Source organism: Ostrea edulis, chromosome 10 (genome assembly GCF_947568905.1).
Source record: "Ostrea edulis chromosome 10, xbOstEdul1.1, whole genome shotgun sequence".
Classification (NCBI taxonomy): Eukaryota; Metazoa; Mollusca; class Bivalvia; order Ostreida; family Ostreidae; genus Ostrea; species Ostrea edulis.
In genome coordinates this window covers 4804743-4822073 of record NC_079173.1, presented here as the reverse complement: position 1 = coordinate 4822073, position 17331 = coordinate 4804743, and the positions used below count along the sequence as shown (strand labels likewise).

Genomic DNA, 17331 nt, shown 5'->3' with positions numbered 1-17331 from the left:
TTTCTAAAAATTAAAATAATAATAATAATAAAAAAAGAATAACGATATCTGAAAAAATTACAAGGTCGTGATATTATTTCAGCACATGTATATCTATGAAGAACCTATCGAAAAACCTAAATCTGCCCTATCCCATTTCAATTCTATTCGATATTCATGATAACAACACTCTGAGTTTGTTGAGAAGTGTCCAATTAATGAAACAGTGCAGAGATGTTTGATGAAAGAAAGGTTTGTAATGAAACTTTGAAGTGATTGTTAAATGGCTCATTAATTCTCAAAACAAGTGCGCGCATATTTAAAACGAAGCATTTTATCATAAAGTAAGTATTTGAATTAATACTTAGAAGATCGCTCGGACCTCAGCTTCCAACCTGAAAGCTCTGTTCTCAAAACTGAAACTCCGTTCGCGTGCTTCTACACGATGAGTAAATCAATTTCGCATTTAGAACACATATTCTAAAATCGTAATACTTACAGTCTGAAAGAAAATGATATGTAATTCTTTGTTTCTTTTCAATATTTCCATGTATGCTTAATGGGAAATTAATTTTTGAAGGATGACAAGGACCCTTGATTTTGTTTCAAACGTTTTACGACACCGAAAATGACCACGCGACTACAGTCAGTAGATGTGGACAGTATCCTCCACGACCTTGGGCCCTACGGACCTTACCAGGTGTGTCAGTACCTCTACTCGCTACTGATGATGATCCCAGTCACCTACCCCGTCCTTATATACGTATTTATAGGTAAGAACCTCCATTTTAGCTTTCTTGCAAGTATGACCTAGTTACGGTGATTATATTGTGATCCAATCGCCATCGTCGTATTTTCTCGTTAATGGACTTTGACAAAAGAAACCTATCGACGAATATTTGGGCCAAAGTGCTTGTTATTGAGCTACAGTGCATTAAACTTGAGATTTTGAACTTTTAATTTACTAATGATTAATTTCACGTAAACTCGATTTTTCTTTTGGTGTCAACATAGCATTAGCAAGGTGAAGATAACGAACAGTGATCAATATCATAGCTCCTATAAGCAATACAAAATAGATAGTTGGGCAAACACGGACCCCTGGACACACCAGAGGTGGGATCAGGTGCCTAGGAGGAGTAAGCATCCCCTGTTGACCGGTCACACCCGCCGTGAGCCCTATATTAGCAACATAAATCAATCATTATATCTAATAACTACATATTCATGTCTTCTTACAATATAGATGAGAGAAATTTCAATGGTAGTAAATTGGATATACAAAACAATTCATCATATGGAATTCGAGACCTCAAAAAAAATTCCATATTTTTAATTGTACATAAATCATGAAATCTTACCTTAGTATTAATATGGAAGTTTGAATAGTAGGGAATTTGGGATTATTGGCCAAAAGAGTTGAATTGGCATGCAAAACTTCGAGTTAATCAATAAAGCTGTTCTTAAGAATTGGCTATCTGAAGTTGAAAGTTTTATATCTATACTTTTCTTCTTTAACATGTATTGTTAGTTTTAGACATGTGTTTGCATATTTCACAACAAAAGTATCTCCGACATCATTTTTCAATAATGATTGTTTTAAACGATTTCATCATTCCAATATATAATTGCTGCAAATCAAACACTTATTTAATAAAATATACACAATGAATCACAAAATGTATATTGTTTTATAATGAAATGTGAAGAAAACGAATAGTGATCAATGAAAGGTGAAGATAATAATCAGTGATCAATCTCATAGCTCCTATAAGCAATACAAAATTGATAATTGGACAAACATGGACCCAAGGACACACCCACTTATAATAAACAGATCACACTCCCCCAAAAAACATGACATACCACACAAAATTACAGATTATCATTTAAACTGCCACTGTCAATATTTGAATGAGCCTTCTTCCCAATACTGATAACGAGTACTATGGGTATCACAGAACCCAGAAACTATTTGAATTTCTGATGGATTACAATGACTGAAAGGTGGAGATAACGAACAGTGATCAATCTCGTAGTGAGTCTCCTGATATATGTATACCAATGTCTATTGCAGGATATCCCCCGAACTTCCAGTGTCAGAATTTTACCGAGCCGTCCTCGAATCATTCCATCATAACAAATACTACGATAATCACAGAACCTCAGAGCTGTGACGTCATGTTTAGATCTACTTCACTATTGAATGAATCTGAGTCTAAAACTGTCCCCTGTCCACATAGTTATGTGTATGAAGGCCCGGAAACAGTTGTCACCGAGGTAATATTTCCTACATGTTAATATTAATTAGTACATTCAAAATTTAGCGATACAATCCTACATTGACATACATTGTTGTACAATTAGTTGTTGAGTCAAATGCATTTCCTCTTAAAAGAGATTGTGAATTTAACGCTTTATGAATAAAATCATCGCTTGAACAGATGTAATGAAAATGTTGCAAATCAATAAACCATCGCTGATTCTACATTTGAACGTGCTGTTGTAGTGGGACCTGGTTTGTGACCGAGAATCTTTGGGTCAGATGTCCACTGCCATGGTAATGGTGGGTCAAATGTTGGGAGCCGTAGCGTTCTCTGTAATGGTGGACAAATACGGTAGACATGGAGTCACGTGTGTCTGCTTCATAGCAATGACTGCCTGTTCTATAGGACTTTCCTTCACCACTCATTTTGTGTTGTTTGTAATTATTCGATTGATGATTGGTGCATTTCAACAGGTAAATTTGATTGCAGTAGTTATTGTGGGTTTTGTGAATTGTAGATGGTGGAAACTCTATGTGTATTTACAAAACCGATTTGAATTTTGTTTTTTCAGGGAATCCAAATGGCGCAAGGTTCTCTTGTTATTGAAATGTTTCCAACAGAATTCAGAGCCACGTGCACTTTGATAGGTGCACTAATGTGGTCTTTCAGTGTAGCTACCCTCTCCCTGTTTGCGTGGCTCCTACAAAACCACTCCTGGAGGTACTTACAGCTATTAGCGGGTCTTGTAGGAATACATTGTCTTGGTACACACTGGTGAGTGTCTTTCTACTTAATTTCAGGTTCAAAACTAGGTTTAAGAAAAATGAAATCCTTAAACATGCCAAGGTCGTACATTTTATATTCAACTGATATGCTAGAGTTTATTCTGCGTATTGTCAGTTTTTAAACCGGAACAGGCTACTGACAATCAAGTTGATGGTGCTGGGGTCTCAACAATCTCGTTTAAAGCCAGCATTTTGCAAATTCTATGATTGTTATGACGATCTAGTTTGCCAATACAACCTATCATTGGGTCAAATGCTGTCTGACGTGTTTCATGTCGATTGTTAGGCCGTTCTTGGCACACTGATTTTGACTACGGATTCCTCCATTTACCTGATCAAGATATAGGGCTCACGGTGGGCGTGATCGGTCGACAGGGGATGCTTACTCCTCCTAGACACCTGATCCTACCTCTGATATATCCAGGGGTCTGTGTTTGCCCAACTTTGTATTTTGTATTGCTTATAGGAGTTCTGAGATTGATCACTGTTCGCTATCTTCACTTTTCGTATTAGCAATAGCGACCTCGATATACCAAGATATTGACCAGAGAAGTTCTTTTCTTTTTGCTGAACACCAAATGTCTGATGAATATTACTAAGTTAACCTCTGGTCTTGTCCTATATCTCAAATAACTATGATATCGTCCTCAAAATTAAGCACAGATATTTTCGTCAAGATTCGTGTAGGAGAGATAGAAACTGACAGACAAAGCTATTATGCCCACAACCTCTCGTTGTTTTGAGGAACAAATGCCCCCATTGATCGTCCTGTGATTAATACAATGGAATGTCTTATCATTCAGGATACAGCATGAATCTTTACGGTGGTTGGTGGCAAATGGAAAAAAGAACGAGATAAAAGTATGGATACACAGAGCAGCGAAATGGAATAAAAAGGATCCCGAAAAAATACTCAGCCGCTTTTATTTACCTGACAGTGAAGAACTAGTCGTAAGGTCGGAACAGACGCCAAATTGTTCCCATGATCCCGGTAAAGAGAAATACAATATTTTGGATATTGTACGAAGAAAAAGGATTTTATTCATTTCTCTCATCATTTGGACAGCTTGGTAAACAATTTTGATATCCTTAAGAGCATGTACCACATGTACTTTGAACTTAGATATTTAATTAAACATAGATATTAACGACAAATTAACAACTCAACTTTATGATAAACGAGATTATTTCAGCTTCTCCATCGCCAACTACCCATATTTATGCAGAAATGTCCCAATATCACCTGCATATGGTTTGGGAGTTATGAGATTGATAACATTTTCCTGTTTTACCATAGAATCATATGTTTATGATGCACATTATGTATTTTACAATAACTTTCATAGGTTCACAGTCAGTCTATCTTACTACGGCTTGTACCTGATGTCTAGCAGTCTGTCAGGAGACATATATCTAAATTTCTTCTTGATTGCTCTGGCAGAATCTCCAAGTCAGTTCATCGCCTGGTATCTATTCAGAAAGTAAGTTAAAATTTGAAAGTAGCGAATGATAGAAATTCTTTATCAATTTCCTCTTTTATCTTGACAAAATGAAAGTTAATGTGAGGAGGAGGTATGCATATCATTACTGAAACTCATAGCCGAGTGAAGAATCACATTATGTTATGTAAAAGCTTCTCCTGAGCTTGATAAATTATTATAATCATAGTCCACTGTTCATGTGTGATGTCTATACTTATAGTTTTAAAAATGACCAATGTTTACGTTATAGATGATCACGAATATAAATATTCTCCTGATTAGTTTTCTTAAATATCTGTTAGCCATATCTAATGAAGTATTGAATGATTTTATAGAAATACTAGTATAACTAGGAATATAATGAATATGTCTTATTATTCAGGATAGGTAGAAGATTTACAACCATTGGCTTCTTCACGATTTCTGGAGTATCGCTTATTGCCTCCGCCCTCATCCTGAAATTTGCTGGTATATTTAGTTCAGCTAATCTTCCTGACTTTACCAAAGCTTTTTTTTTTAAATCATGGAATCGGATATTTATACCAAATCCACTAAAATTGAAGAACAAATGCCATGAATATTAACGATTTCATAATACCTACAATAACAGAAGCGAATTGGTCATTAAAGTGCATGTCTAAACGCTGTTTTCAAAAGCAAGTTTTTTTTTAAACCGAGTAATGATGATTTAATCATATAAAAGTATTCAAACCAAGTGATGTGGAAATTGAAGTCTTTCATTTAAAGCTTTTCTATCATTTTATTTGAAGGATTCATTTTTACGTGCAAAATTAAATCATCTTTTTATTCTTTATGAACCTAACAACCCAATGCCCATTGTCTTACAGCCAATGCAGACACACTGTCGCTGATTTTTAACCTCTTCGGAATGTTTAGTGTTGCCGGTGCATTCTCGTGCCTGGTTCTTTTCACACCAGAGTTATATCCAACCAATCTTAGGTAAATCGATTGTGTGTCCGTCAGAAACCCTTACTTTGATTTTATTTCATGAATATCTATTCATCCGTATTTTCCTCTGTTGTCTGTAGAAGTACAGGGCTTGGTCTTGCATCAACAGCCGCCAGGATTGGATCTATTTTGTCACCATTTGCATCTTCCTTTGTGAGTAATATATGTTTGTGTCCGTCTTTCTACGTGATATATCCGGTATATTGAAAATAACATCATTTGCATCCCTGTTTGTGAATGTATTTGCAATAACGGAAATGATCCATTTATGCCTTCCTTTGATCCTAAATATATCTACTCTATCGACATATATAGTGTTGTCTATGTTCTTCTGTGTAAATAAAATATCCGGTGTATCGAAATTGAAATTTGTTGTGTCCTCTTTTGCAAGTAAATATATCCGGTATTAGCAAAATCATCATTTTGGGTCCTTCTTTGTAAGCAATACATCCGGTATACCGGAAATGAAAACACATGTGTCCCACTTTCTAAGTAATATAACCACTATTATATTATAATTATAATTAAAGAACTTTTAGTAATTTCGAAATCGCAAAACATTTCTAAAATCAATGACAGTAAAAGGTATGACTTTTCAACACTTTACAAAATCATTCCTCACGATAAATTAAAGACTATACTTTTTGACATCATAGACATTTGCTTCTACAACAAATATGGAAAAAATATATTCGTATCTAGTGATCAGTCATCCAAACAATTACTTTGTCAAACATCACCCTGATTCCACGCACACGTACTCTGAAGTTGAAATAAAATATATGCTAGAGTTCCTTAATGAAAATATCTTCGTAGTCTTTGGTGATGAGGTCTTCCAATAGCCTGTTGGATACCCCATGGGTAGAAATTGTGCTCCTTTGTTAATTTACCTGTTTTTATATTCGTATGAAGCAGAGATTATTCAAAAACTACATGAAAAGAAACAAAAACTCTGGCTTGTATTTGCTTCAAGTTAACATTTAGATATATCGAAGACGTTTTATGTATTAACAATAAACATGTTCGTTCATATATCGATTCGATAACTCCTTTTGAACTCGAAATAAAAGACACCACAGAGTCATCCGCATCTTCTTCGTTCTTAGACATTTCATTGGAAATAAATATTTACGGCAAACTAACAATTCAACTTTATCACAAACTGGGTGATTTCAGCTTCTCCATCGTCAACTTTCCATATTTATATAGCAATATTCCATCATTACCTCCATATCTCACCACTGATCGATACGCAAGAGCAAGTTCTGCGTATGATCAGTTTTTAAATCGAGACAGGGTGCTGACAAATAAGTTCATGTTACAGGGGTTTCAACAATCTTGTTGAAATTCAACATTTCACAAATTCTATGTAATAATGATCTAGATTTCCAGTACAACCTATCTTTGGGTCAAATGCTGTCTGTCATGTTTCATACTGATTGTTAGGCCGTTCTTGAATTTGACTACGGATAACTCCGTTTACCTGATCAAGATATAGGGCTCACGGCGGGTGTGACCGGTCAACAGGGGATGCTTACTCCTCCTAGGCACTTGATCCCACCTCTGGTATATCCAGGGGTCCGCGTTTGCCCAACTCTCTATTTTGTATTGCTTATAGGAGTTATGAGACTGATCACTGTTCCTTATCTTTACTTTCCATATGTGACATCTTTTGATCGAAAGAGTATCATTTGTATATGATATGGTTAAGTTTAAGATGTAACTGTAAACAGCTGCGGACAGAATGAGAACGAGAAGCTTTCGAAGATGCTTGTAGTTACAGATCACTTAGGACAGGGTACGAACAGGGAAGAGGGTAATGACTAGGGGCAACCTTGGCTACTTCTCAAGGTTATTAGAGTTTGACGCATTGAAATGATTTTCTTATTTATATCTTTTATTCCAAGAAATATTAAGGCAATTACATATAAAACAAAGAATGGCCATGCACTACCTACAAACCAAAACTCACCTCTTCGTGGGTTATGCTTAGGATATGCAGCTTTGGATGAATATGCCTCATATAATTTTCAACACAAGAATTATTTTAAGTAATCTGTTAAGAAAATGAATTGTCATTAACTTGTAATGATTGATTGATTGAATATTGTTTGATGTCCCTCTCGAGGAATGTTTCACTCGTATGGAGACGACATCATTAACGAGGAAGAGCTTCAAAATTTAGGCCTATACTCGGCGTTTTCAGCCTTTGAGCAGGGAGGGATCATGCCACAGCTGCTATGGTTTGGGGCCTCGGGTTTTTGCGGTTTCATATTCGTATCATTTTCGGATCTTATGAATTTGATTGAAAACGTAAACAGTATTTTAAAAGAAGATCTCCAGTCACGAATTCCAATCATAGTTGATCAAGTCTTTCTGGAAAGCGGGAAAATGAGCATATTGGAAAGGTCCTTCACGTTGAGTGAAAGACACAACTGTTACAACGCACTTCGTAAAATTATTTTTCAAAGTGCGTTGATATCGACTATATTAACGCATTTTGCAAAAACAAATTTTGCACAACTCAGTCGATTTTCTTAAATCTTTCAAATGTGATAGATAATTATTTGAACCTTAGTATTTGCTGATGACATCACTTCCAGTTATGAGATTGGGGAGTTTTGTGGATTTGGGTAATTATAAGGGCCTAGATCTGCAAGAGCCCTATAATGATTAGAATATCCGTACCCCGACCCTCCTCCGATTTTATTTGTCTTGAACAATAGTCCATTCCCTTGACAAAGTCTGGAAAAAGTTGTACCCATAGATTGCCCATTGGTAGAAGGTGTGCAGTCACCTTGACCCAATTTCCTAAATCAAAAGTCACTGTAGATAAACCTATCTGTGTATGATCTTTGTTTTGAGCATATTTTCTTTACCCATGGCCAAGTTGGGCTGAAACTTCGTTCATTTATAATGTCCATGCGTGGATGATGTGCAGTGACCATGAACCAATTTTCTAAATCAAGGGTCAAGAGTGAACTATCTTCTCTATGTAAGATCCTTGTCTGGAGCATATTTCGCTCCCCTTGGCTCTACCAAGCTCAAACTTAACCCATAAATATTTGCTGAGTACAGAATGGTCATCACCGAAAATGATATTTTAGAACTACCTTGCATGTATTTTGCCAAAAGTGGGTTCCTTTGAGATGGGCACCATTTCGTATATGACCCCTGACGAGACTCTTCATATGCTAGTGTAGCGAGTATGCGAGTGGATCAAAAATAAAATTTTGATTAAGTTGGGGGGTGGGGATCGTCTACATGCAATGAATTTGAATGATTTATGGTTAAAAAATCAGAAAGATTGGCATACATCTTTGGTTTTCCTTTCCCCGTTTTCGACAATTCCTCTATTTGAGTTATAGACTACTGTTCGGTATCTTCATCTTAATTATTCCCTTTACTAATTAAAATAAAACAATCTAAAATTTTTATTTTTCATATAAAAGTCTTTTTTCGGATTAAAATTTAAGAAAACAAAACTCTAAACACTATCTTGAAATAGTTCGACCGTCTTCTTCAAATAAACAGGATCGAAGAAGACCGGTAACAGAGTCGAAATATTTCAAGAAAATGTTTAGAGTTTATATATATAATGTTCATGTACACTCGCAACGCACTTAGTCCCAAATTTAAGCACTTTGAAAAAAAGTTCAAAGTGTGTACTTTTGTCTAAGTGCGTTTCCACACACCATGAAGACCTCATGAAGTACGAGGTTTTGACGAGATTTTGACAAAGATTTGACCCTTTTCACGGTGGACAGTTCTCGTCTATAGAACTCTCGTTGACTTTTTGTTTAACATTTACATGCATTGCATCTGTAATCATTTTTATGCAAGTTTCAATGTGGCAGAGATCGCAATGTGATATATACGCTCGGAGCTCCCTTAATCAATTTATCAAATTATGGTGATTCTGGGCCACGACCTTTACAACTGATGTATGAAAGGTGAAGATAACGAATAGTGATCAATCGAATAACTTTTATAAGCAATACAGAATAGAGAAGTGGGCAAACACAGAGGTAGGATCAGGTGACTTGGATGAGCAGGCATCCCCTGTCGACCGATCACACCCGCCGTGAACTCTATATCTTGATCAGGTAAACGGAATTATCTGACGTCAACATCAATGTGCCAAGAACGGCCTAATAATCAGTATCAAACAAGTCACACAACATTTGACCCAATGATAGATTGTATTGGCAAACTAGATTGTTATAACGACCATTTGCGAAATGCTGACTTAAAAAAAAAACCTGGACCATATTGCTTTGTTTTTCCAGGCAATCTATGTGCCATGGGGACCAGGAGTTACGTTTGGAGCGCTGTGCTTGTCGATCACATTTTTATTCCTATGTCTGCCAGAAACAAAAGACATAGAACTACCTACCACTGTGGAAGATCTAGACAAGTCGTCCAAGAATTTGTCGTCCGTTACCTAGAACATACTTTGCACATCAATTCATGAATCATGGCTTAAGTAAATTACGTTCTCTATCTATCAGTATTTTGATAACGTAAAAAATATAATACCTGTTAGTTCTTTAGTCATTTGTTGATAAGATAAATAAAATATAAAAGCATTAGCAAATAAGAAAACAGGCCTCTGCTTTGATGTACATGTATTCTTCCTCTATGAATTATAAGGACGATTTCATGGACTTCTTGATATATGTTTAATATGAACATTATTCCGGGACGTTTTCAATGATTTATTTTGTAAATGATAAATTCATAAGTTGGAATTAAAAATTGAATTATTTTGTGTGAAATTCGTATTTCCAAATATATCCTTTGTAATTGAATATAATTTGAATCCGTGTCACCTGTTACTTTGGGATGTTTACCGGATTTGCTGTATTGGGATGTTTACCGGATTCGCTGTATTGGGATGTTTACCGGATTTGCTGTATTGGGATGTTTACCGGATTCGCTGTATTGGGATGTTTACCGGATTTGCTGTATTGGGATGTTTACCGGATTCGCTGTATTGGGATGTTTACCGGATTCGCTGTATTGGGATGTTTACCGGATTCGCTGTATTGGGATGTTTACCAGATTTGCTGTATTGGGATGTTTACCGGATTTGCTGTATTGGGATGTTTACCGGATTCGCTGTATTGGGATGTTTACCGGATTTGCTGTATTGGGATGTTTACCGGATTCGCTGTATTGGGATGTTTACCGGATTTGCTGTATTGGGATGTTTACCGGATTCGCTGTATTGGGATGTTTACCGGATTTGCTGTATTGGGATGTTTACCGGATTCGCTGTATTGGGATGTTTACCGGATTTGCTGTATTGGGATGTTTACCGGATTCGCTGTATTGGGATGTTTACCGGATTTGCTGTATTGGGATGTTTACCGGATTCGCTGTATTGGGATGTTTACCGGATTTGCTGTATTGGGATGTTTACCGGATTCGCTGTATTGGGATGTTTACCGGATTTGCTGTATTGGGATGTTTACCGGATTTGCTGTATTGGGATGTTTACCGGATTTGCTGTATTGGGATGTTTACCGGATTCGCTGTATTGGGATGTTTACCAGATTTGCTGTATTGGGATGTTTACCGGATTTGCTGTATTGGGATGTTTACCGGATTCGCTGTATTGGGATGTTTACCGGATTTGCTGTATTGGGATGTTTACCGGATTCGCTGTACTGGAGCACAATTGGGTGCATTCAAAGATTGGTTACAACAATATTCAGCTTTTTCATACCTAACTATGATATCGTATATTTTTACAGGCATATCACACAGTGATTTAATAATTACTGTGGAATACATGTAATATTAATTCGTTGGGGTCAATGTTCGTGGGTAAGCAAAATTTTACTGGTTCGTAGGGACGTAAGTTCGTGTGTTAGCGATATGATGTCATTAGGAGAGATAACTCTACTTTTGAAAAAAATGTTCGAGGACACGTAAATTCGTGGGTAAGAGTGACCCACGAAATCCACGAACAGCAATCCCCCACGAACAATGGTGATTCCAGAGTATTCTGAATGTATATGTTGAAGTGTTCACTCTACTGTTTGGTGGCTGATGGTGTGAAGCTAGTGATGTAAGCATTCGTGAAATGCTGAATTCAAAATTATTTATATTCTTTTTCAATTTATAGGTGGTATACACGGAGTCAGTAAATCTTATGAATTGTAATAGAATTCATCATATAACTGACTGATTATTTGATTTTTAAGCCAGACATTATTCTTCGGGGCTACAATTTGAACATATATTGGTTTAGATTCCATTTTAGTGTATTTATCTCAGAAAAGATCGATGTATTCAAAACTCAAATTAATGACCTGCTTGTTCTTTAATTTCATGTAGGTGAAAATCCTAAATGTGTATGATTTTTGAAAACTTAAAACTTAAAATCCCCGGTGTCCAACTTCTGTATATTGGATGAAAACACTTTTCTTAGTAAATATACCATTAATTACCTTTAATATGATAGATATAGGATATCCCATGGTCTGTGACTGGATACGATTATTACCCAACGAGTTGTGTTTTCTATTCCCCTTGACAAGGTTCGTGGATAGAAAACACACTAGTTGAATAATAATCATATCCAACCATAAACCATGGGGGATTCTTCTTATCACATATTGCATGTAGATTTGGTAGTTAAACGAGAAACGTGTAAGCAAACCCAAACTACAGATCAATTTGTTCTAAAATTGCTTTTGTGTTGTACGATACTAACATGAAATTGATAGAAAATTAGAAAAATGCAAAAAAATCGATGAGAAAAAAAAAATCATAAATTCAGGTGGTTTCCTTAAAAAAAACCAAAAAACATACAGTCCACGAGTCGAGCAAATTCACATTTAAATACATCTTTTATCATTACACAATATTATATCAATTTCATTTTGTTCGAAAATGAGCAGAGTTTTTCCTAAGCAATAATCGGGATGAAATTTAACAGTTATCAAGGTCTTTAAAAAAGGCAGGGAAAAATCTTATACATGACGTAATGATGCTATCAAATAAGCAATAACTTTGACGTGGTTGATATAGTATGCTTGGCATACATGTAGCATATTTAAAACACACATCAACATAATTCAAGACACATTTAAAACAGAGACACTTTTTGGACCTTTTTTGTACAAATCATACATTGTTCTTAAATCCTTAATCTACAAGTTCCATGTGAGTTGATATCAGATTGAAACGAATATATTCATTACGGCGAGTACTTTTGACCAACTACTACAAAAGCGTTAGTACTTCCTGAAAAATATACCGATGTGAAGCCTCACCATTTATACCCTCATGCGATTTTAAAACAAATTTATTTCTTATAGTTACATTTTACTTTCAGTTCATTCAGAATCCCCAGTTGTTTATATAGGAGTTATGAGATTGATCACTGTTAGTTATCTTCACCTTTATAGGAGTTATGAGATTGATCACTGTTCGTTATCTTCACCTTTATAGGAGTTATGAGATTGACCACTGTTCGTTATCTTCACCTATATAGGAGTTATGAGATTGACCACTGTTCGTTATCTTTACCTTTATAGGAGTTATGAAATTGATCACTGTTCGTTATCTTTACCTTTATAGGAGTTATGAGATTGATCACTGTTCGTTATCTTCACCTTTATAGGAGATACGACATTGATCACTGTTCGTTATCTTCACCTTTATAGGAGTTATGAGATTGATCACTGTTCGTTATCTTCATCTTTATAGGAGTTATGAGATTGATCACTGTTCGTTATCTTCACCTTTATATGAGTTATGAGATTGATCACTGTTCGTTATCTTCACCTTTCATGTACGTAGTTCACAACTACATCGCAGTTGTGAATAATTATTATCGTTCTAATTGGAAAAATATATCCAAGGCGAACATATTAGATGTTTCCTTACTTTTCAAATCAAGACGGGCTTCTGACAAACAAATTGATGGTACAGGGGTTTCAAGCGTCTCCTTTAAAATCAGCATTTCGCAAATCACATGGTACAGTGTAGTTATAACGATCTAGTTTGGGTAGAGATTGGCCGATTGTTAGGCCGTTCTTGGTACACTGATTTTGACTACCGATTATCCCGTTTACCTGATCAAGATATAGGGTTTCGGCGAGTGTGACAGGGGATGCTTACTCCTCCTAGGCACCTGATCCCACCTCTAATATATGGAGGATTCCATGTTTGTCCAACCCTCTATTTTGTATTCCTTTTAGGATTGATTATATCAATTACTGTTCGATATCTTCACCATTTCATTTTTTTACAATGTCAATCAATCTTGCAAAAATGACAGAGTTTGCTAAATTGTTTCTAGCATTTCCTAATAGAAATACACCGTTGTGTCACGCCAATTTCCAAAACGACAATAAACATTAATTCCAAATACAAAAGTATAACAGAGAATAGGTATCTAAGATATATGCATACAATATTCGCATAGCCAATGAAATGTAAAGTAAGCGATGAAAAGCAATTTAAGTTCGGTGATATGAACATTTTAAAGATTTCTAATGTTACATATGTAGGTTAAAATTAATAATACTGATGATTTATTATACAAATGTGATCCTTTAATGATTTTCTATGGATATACAGAACACCTCGTCGACCTAAATTAAAAGGGCTAATAATTGATTTCATGAATATAGCATGGAAAACTTTAAAAACAAGAATAATGGTAAGAAAATCAAAACAGTGGATTTGAGAACATCCATTGCAGTTGTAACGTTTCTGATACAGTTGTATGGAATAGAATTGCTGAGATTGATCACTCTTTGTTGTCCTCAACATTTTAATGTGAAATATGTACACAATGCTATTGTCCTTTACAAATCCGGTTTTTCGTCATATCTATATCGCATTACACCTTCATCACTTTTGATCTGAATAGTGCGTTTATTGACCGATATTATATGTCTCTCCACCAATTCAAACAAAGAGAAATGTGATGGACTACACATTGTCTCTCTGGACTTTATTCAAACATCAGTGATCATTTTAGGGATTAGACATTGAATCATTCTTTCTCTTATTCTTGTGACTCCCTGATGATGAGAGCATCAATTTGTCTCCATGAGATGAGTCTTTATAGGTATTAGTGGAAGTGCTGTGTTTCCCAGCGAGATGAGTCTTTGTGTGTCTCTAATATATCTTCTTGTCCTTCTTCCATTCTACAATGGTCAGAACATCGTAAATGTGGACACGGAAACTGCTTTACAAAATATAATTTTCGAGAGATATAATCGTTATCGTAAACCGGTAGTGAATATAACCAACAATGTTCCGTTTGGAATGGTAGTTTCTTTGCTCAGTATTGAAAAGGTGGACGAGAAATCGCAGACACTTTCATCTGTTATTTGGGTAACCTATAATTGGAGAGATGAGTATCTCCGGTGGAATACATCAGAATATGGGACTGAATATCTCCGGGTTCCAGCCGAAAAGGTATGGGTTCCGTCTATTTGTGGCGTTAACGAGCTTTCTGGTAAGATGTGTATGACTTATGAATCTGTGAAAGAACACGAAGCTTTCATTCGTTACACAGGACATGTCTCCTTGCATACCACAGTTAAAAGTACCATTCAGTGCAAAATTAATCTACAGAAATATCCCTTCGACGAGCAGACTTGTACTTTTGAATTTATGTCATTGATATCAGCGATGCATCAGTTAGAAATGAATGAGAAGTTTTCCTTCATTGAAGCATCACACGCAGTATACAATGGCGAATGGAGTCTGGTGTCTACAGGGAAGAACGTTAGAAGCATGAAAGATAGAAATAATCAGTCTGTAGATTATTTTCTGGAATTCACAATGAATATACGTAGACGTTCTATTACGGGGATTCTCACGGTAATGTTTCCCATCATCATTCTGTCTATCATGAACATTTTCTGTTTCGTGCTCCCTATTGCAGCGGGTGAAAAAGTTGGGATGTCCATGGCTATTTTTCTAACCTTTGCGGTGTACGCTAACTTGTTGAGTGAAAATATGCCGACATCCGCCGAAAACCTTTCATGGTTCAGTATCTACGTTACAACACAGGTCATTCTCAGCGCCATTACGGTTGTATTGCAATCTATTCTACTTCGTGTTTACCACCAGGATTCACAACCTGATCAGTATGAGAGAGAAGTTGATATGAATGGACATCATCTGAAGACTATCATGGAAGAAGTAGGGAAATGTAATCCAGTTGTCGGGTCAGACGAGCCCACTATAATTAAAACACGCAGCAATAAAGATATTGCCTTGAGAATGGAGAACGTATTTATGGTATGCATTATTTGCATGAATATTGTGTCAATTTGTCTTCTGTTTGCAAACATTATGTGAGAAAAGCAATGGGAAAATGACATATTTGAACTGCTTGTTTATTAAAAGACATGGTTAACAGTTTAATCTATGAGTGGGTTGGCTATACCTACATACGCATTTATATAGAAAAACAAATTGTAACTAAATATTAAATAGAATCGATCATTGAATATTTTTCTCTTCAAATCATATGCATGAATATCCTTAGTACATGTGACATGAAATATAGTTCTACAACACATAGAAATACATACAAAATGAACAGTGCATGAAGTGGACAATGTGTTATAGAATTATGTGCATTGTAATACAACTGTTTTATTACACCAGATATAGAGTTTGTTTGGATATCTTTTTTTTACTCATAATGAGCTTTTAAAAGGAAATCTTCTGTTACAAAATTCCGATGTATACCTTTATACATGTACATGTAGCGAAGGATGAGTGCTGGTGCATGTGCAAAAAAAGGTAGTTTTGATTAATAAATATTAACCACCCCAACTCCTCCTGAATTATCATTTTAGTATTTTTAAGTTTGGGCAAATGCACAATTTATTATAATTGTTTTGTCTCAATTGACAAGAATTTTTGACAAGTCAAACTTTTTCATTAAGTCCCCCCCCCCCCCCCCCAGATATTGCTCTATTTATTTTGTACGTACATTAATTCTGGGAATATTTCCTCAGGTCGATATAAATGTATTATACATGTATTCGGAATAAAATTCCCTTAGAAATTACGATGTAATTGCAATGAAAACATCAATACATCTAATTTCTCAAACGAACTACCAAGTGGTGGTAAGTTGTCTTGCTCTATTTCAAGATAGCAATGTCAAACGTGATATTATACTGATTTTCTGGAAAAGAGCTGAAAATGAAAAATGGGGTTCAATTGTAACGAAGTAGCCATACACCATTGCTTATTTGTAAAACTCGCAGACCGAACCTGCAAAACACCTTTATTGTATCTGCATGTCAATGGTGTCCCGATGTGTCCATTGTATTATGCCATACCTTAAAACGCTGTATTTGTCATGAATTATTGTGGATGGCATGATTCCAATATTGTCTATATATTTTGATTGGTTCATGTTCCATTGTTCTATTGGAATTAAAACCTTTTAAGATATGAGGAATTTCATGATGGTAAACAACTAAGGTAAAGGAGCACTGTCTTCGTGTGATTTCTCCATCGCCAAAATAAGACAGCAATTGTATTTTATTACTTTCTAATTAAATCGAATTCAACTAAATTTCTCAAAGGAAAAAAAAACCTCATTAAGGTATTGACCAACCTGGAAAATTAGTGTATTGATTGATTGTATGTTAACGTCCCTCTCGAGAATCTTTCATTCATATGGAGACGTCGCCATTGCCGGTGGATTGCTACAAAATTAAGGCCTATGCTCGCCGCTTATGGCCATTTATCGTGCCACTTATCATGCCGTTTATGGCCTTTATCGTGCCACACCTGCTGTGACACGTGACCTCGGTTTTTTTTTTTTTGCGGTCTCCTCCGAAGGACCAC

The 17331-nt window shown here is 35.7% G+C and overlaps 2 protein-coding genes across 2 annotated transcripts; both read left to right on the top strand.

The window, feature by feature from the left end:
• The first annotated feature begins 396 nt into the window (after positions 1-396).
• On the top strand, positions 397-10178 carry LOC130050886 (solute carrier family 22 member 21-like). Its single transcript, XM_056151730.1, has 10 exons — positions 397-752; positions 2057-2259; positions 2489-2719; positions 2818-3020; positions 3835-4101; positions 4378-4512; positions 4895-4980; positions 5361-5472; positions 5562-5634; positions 9771-10178. Exons 1-10 carry the CDS (start codon positions 608-610, stop codon positions 9927-9929), a joined length of 1614 nt encoding a protein of 537 aa, XP_056007705.1. The 5' UTR covers positions 397-607; the 3' UTR covers positions 9930-10178.
• A 4343-nt stretch (positions 10179-14521) lies between these two features.
• On the top strand, positions 14522-16300 carry LOC130050885 (neuronal acetylcholine receptor subunit alpha-3-like). The gene has a single exon (XM_056151729.1). It carries the CDS (start codon positions 14608-14610, stop codon positions 15817-15819), a length of 1212 nt encoding a protein of 403 aa, XP_056007704.1. The 5' UTR covers positions 14522-14607; the 3' UTR covers positions 15820-16300.
• The last annotated feature ends 1031 nt before the right edge of the window (positions 16301-17331 follow it).

Bases quoted from the DNA above. Each gene is read 5' to 3' on its own strand.
- LOC130050886 (XM_056151730.1), top strand. From the start codon at position 608: ATGACCACGCGACTACAGTCAGTAGATGTGGACAGTATCCTCCACGAC. The intron at 2,260-2,488 runs GTAATATTTCCT...GTGCTGTTGTAG, and splicing joins CGGAAACAGTTGTCACCGAG to TGGGACCTGGTTTGTGACCG. The intron at 2,720-2,817 runs GTAAATTTGATT...TTGTTTTTTCAG, and splicing joins TGATTGGTGCATTTCAACAG to GGAATCCAAATGGCGCAAGG.
- LOC130050885 (XM_056151729.1), top strand. From the start codon at position 14,608: ATGAGTCTTTGTGTGTCTCTAATATATCTTCTTGTCCTTCTTCCATTC.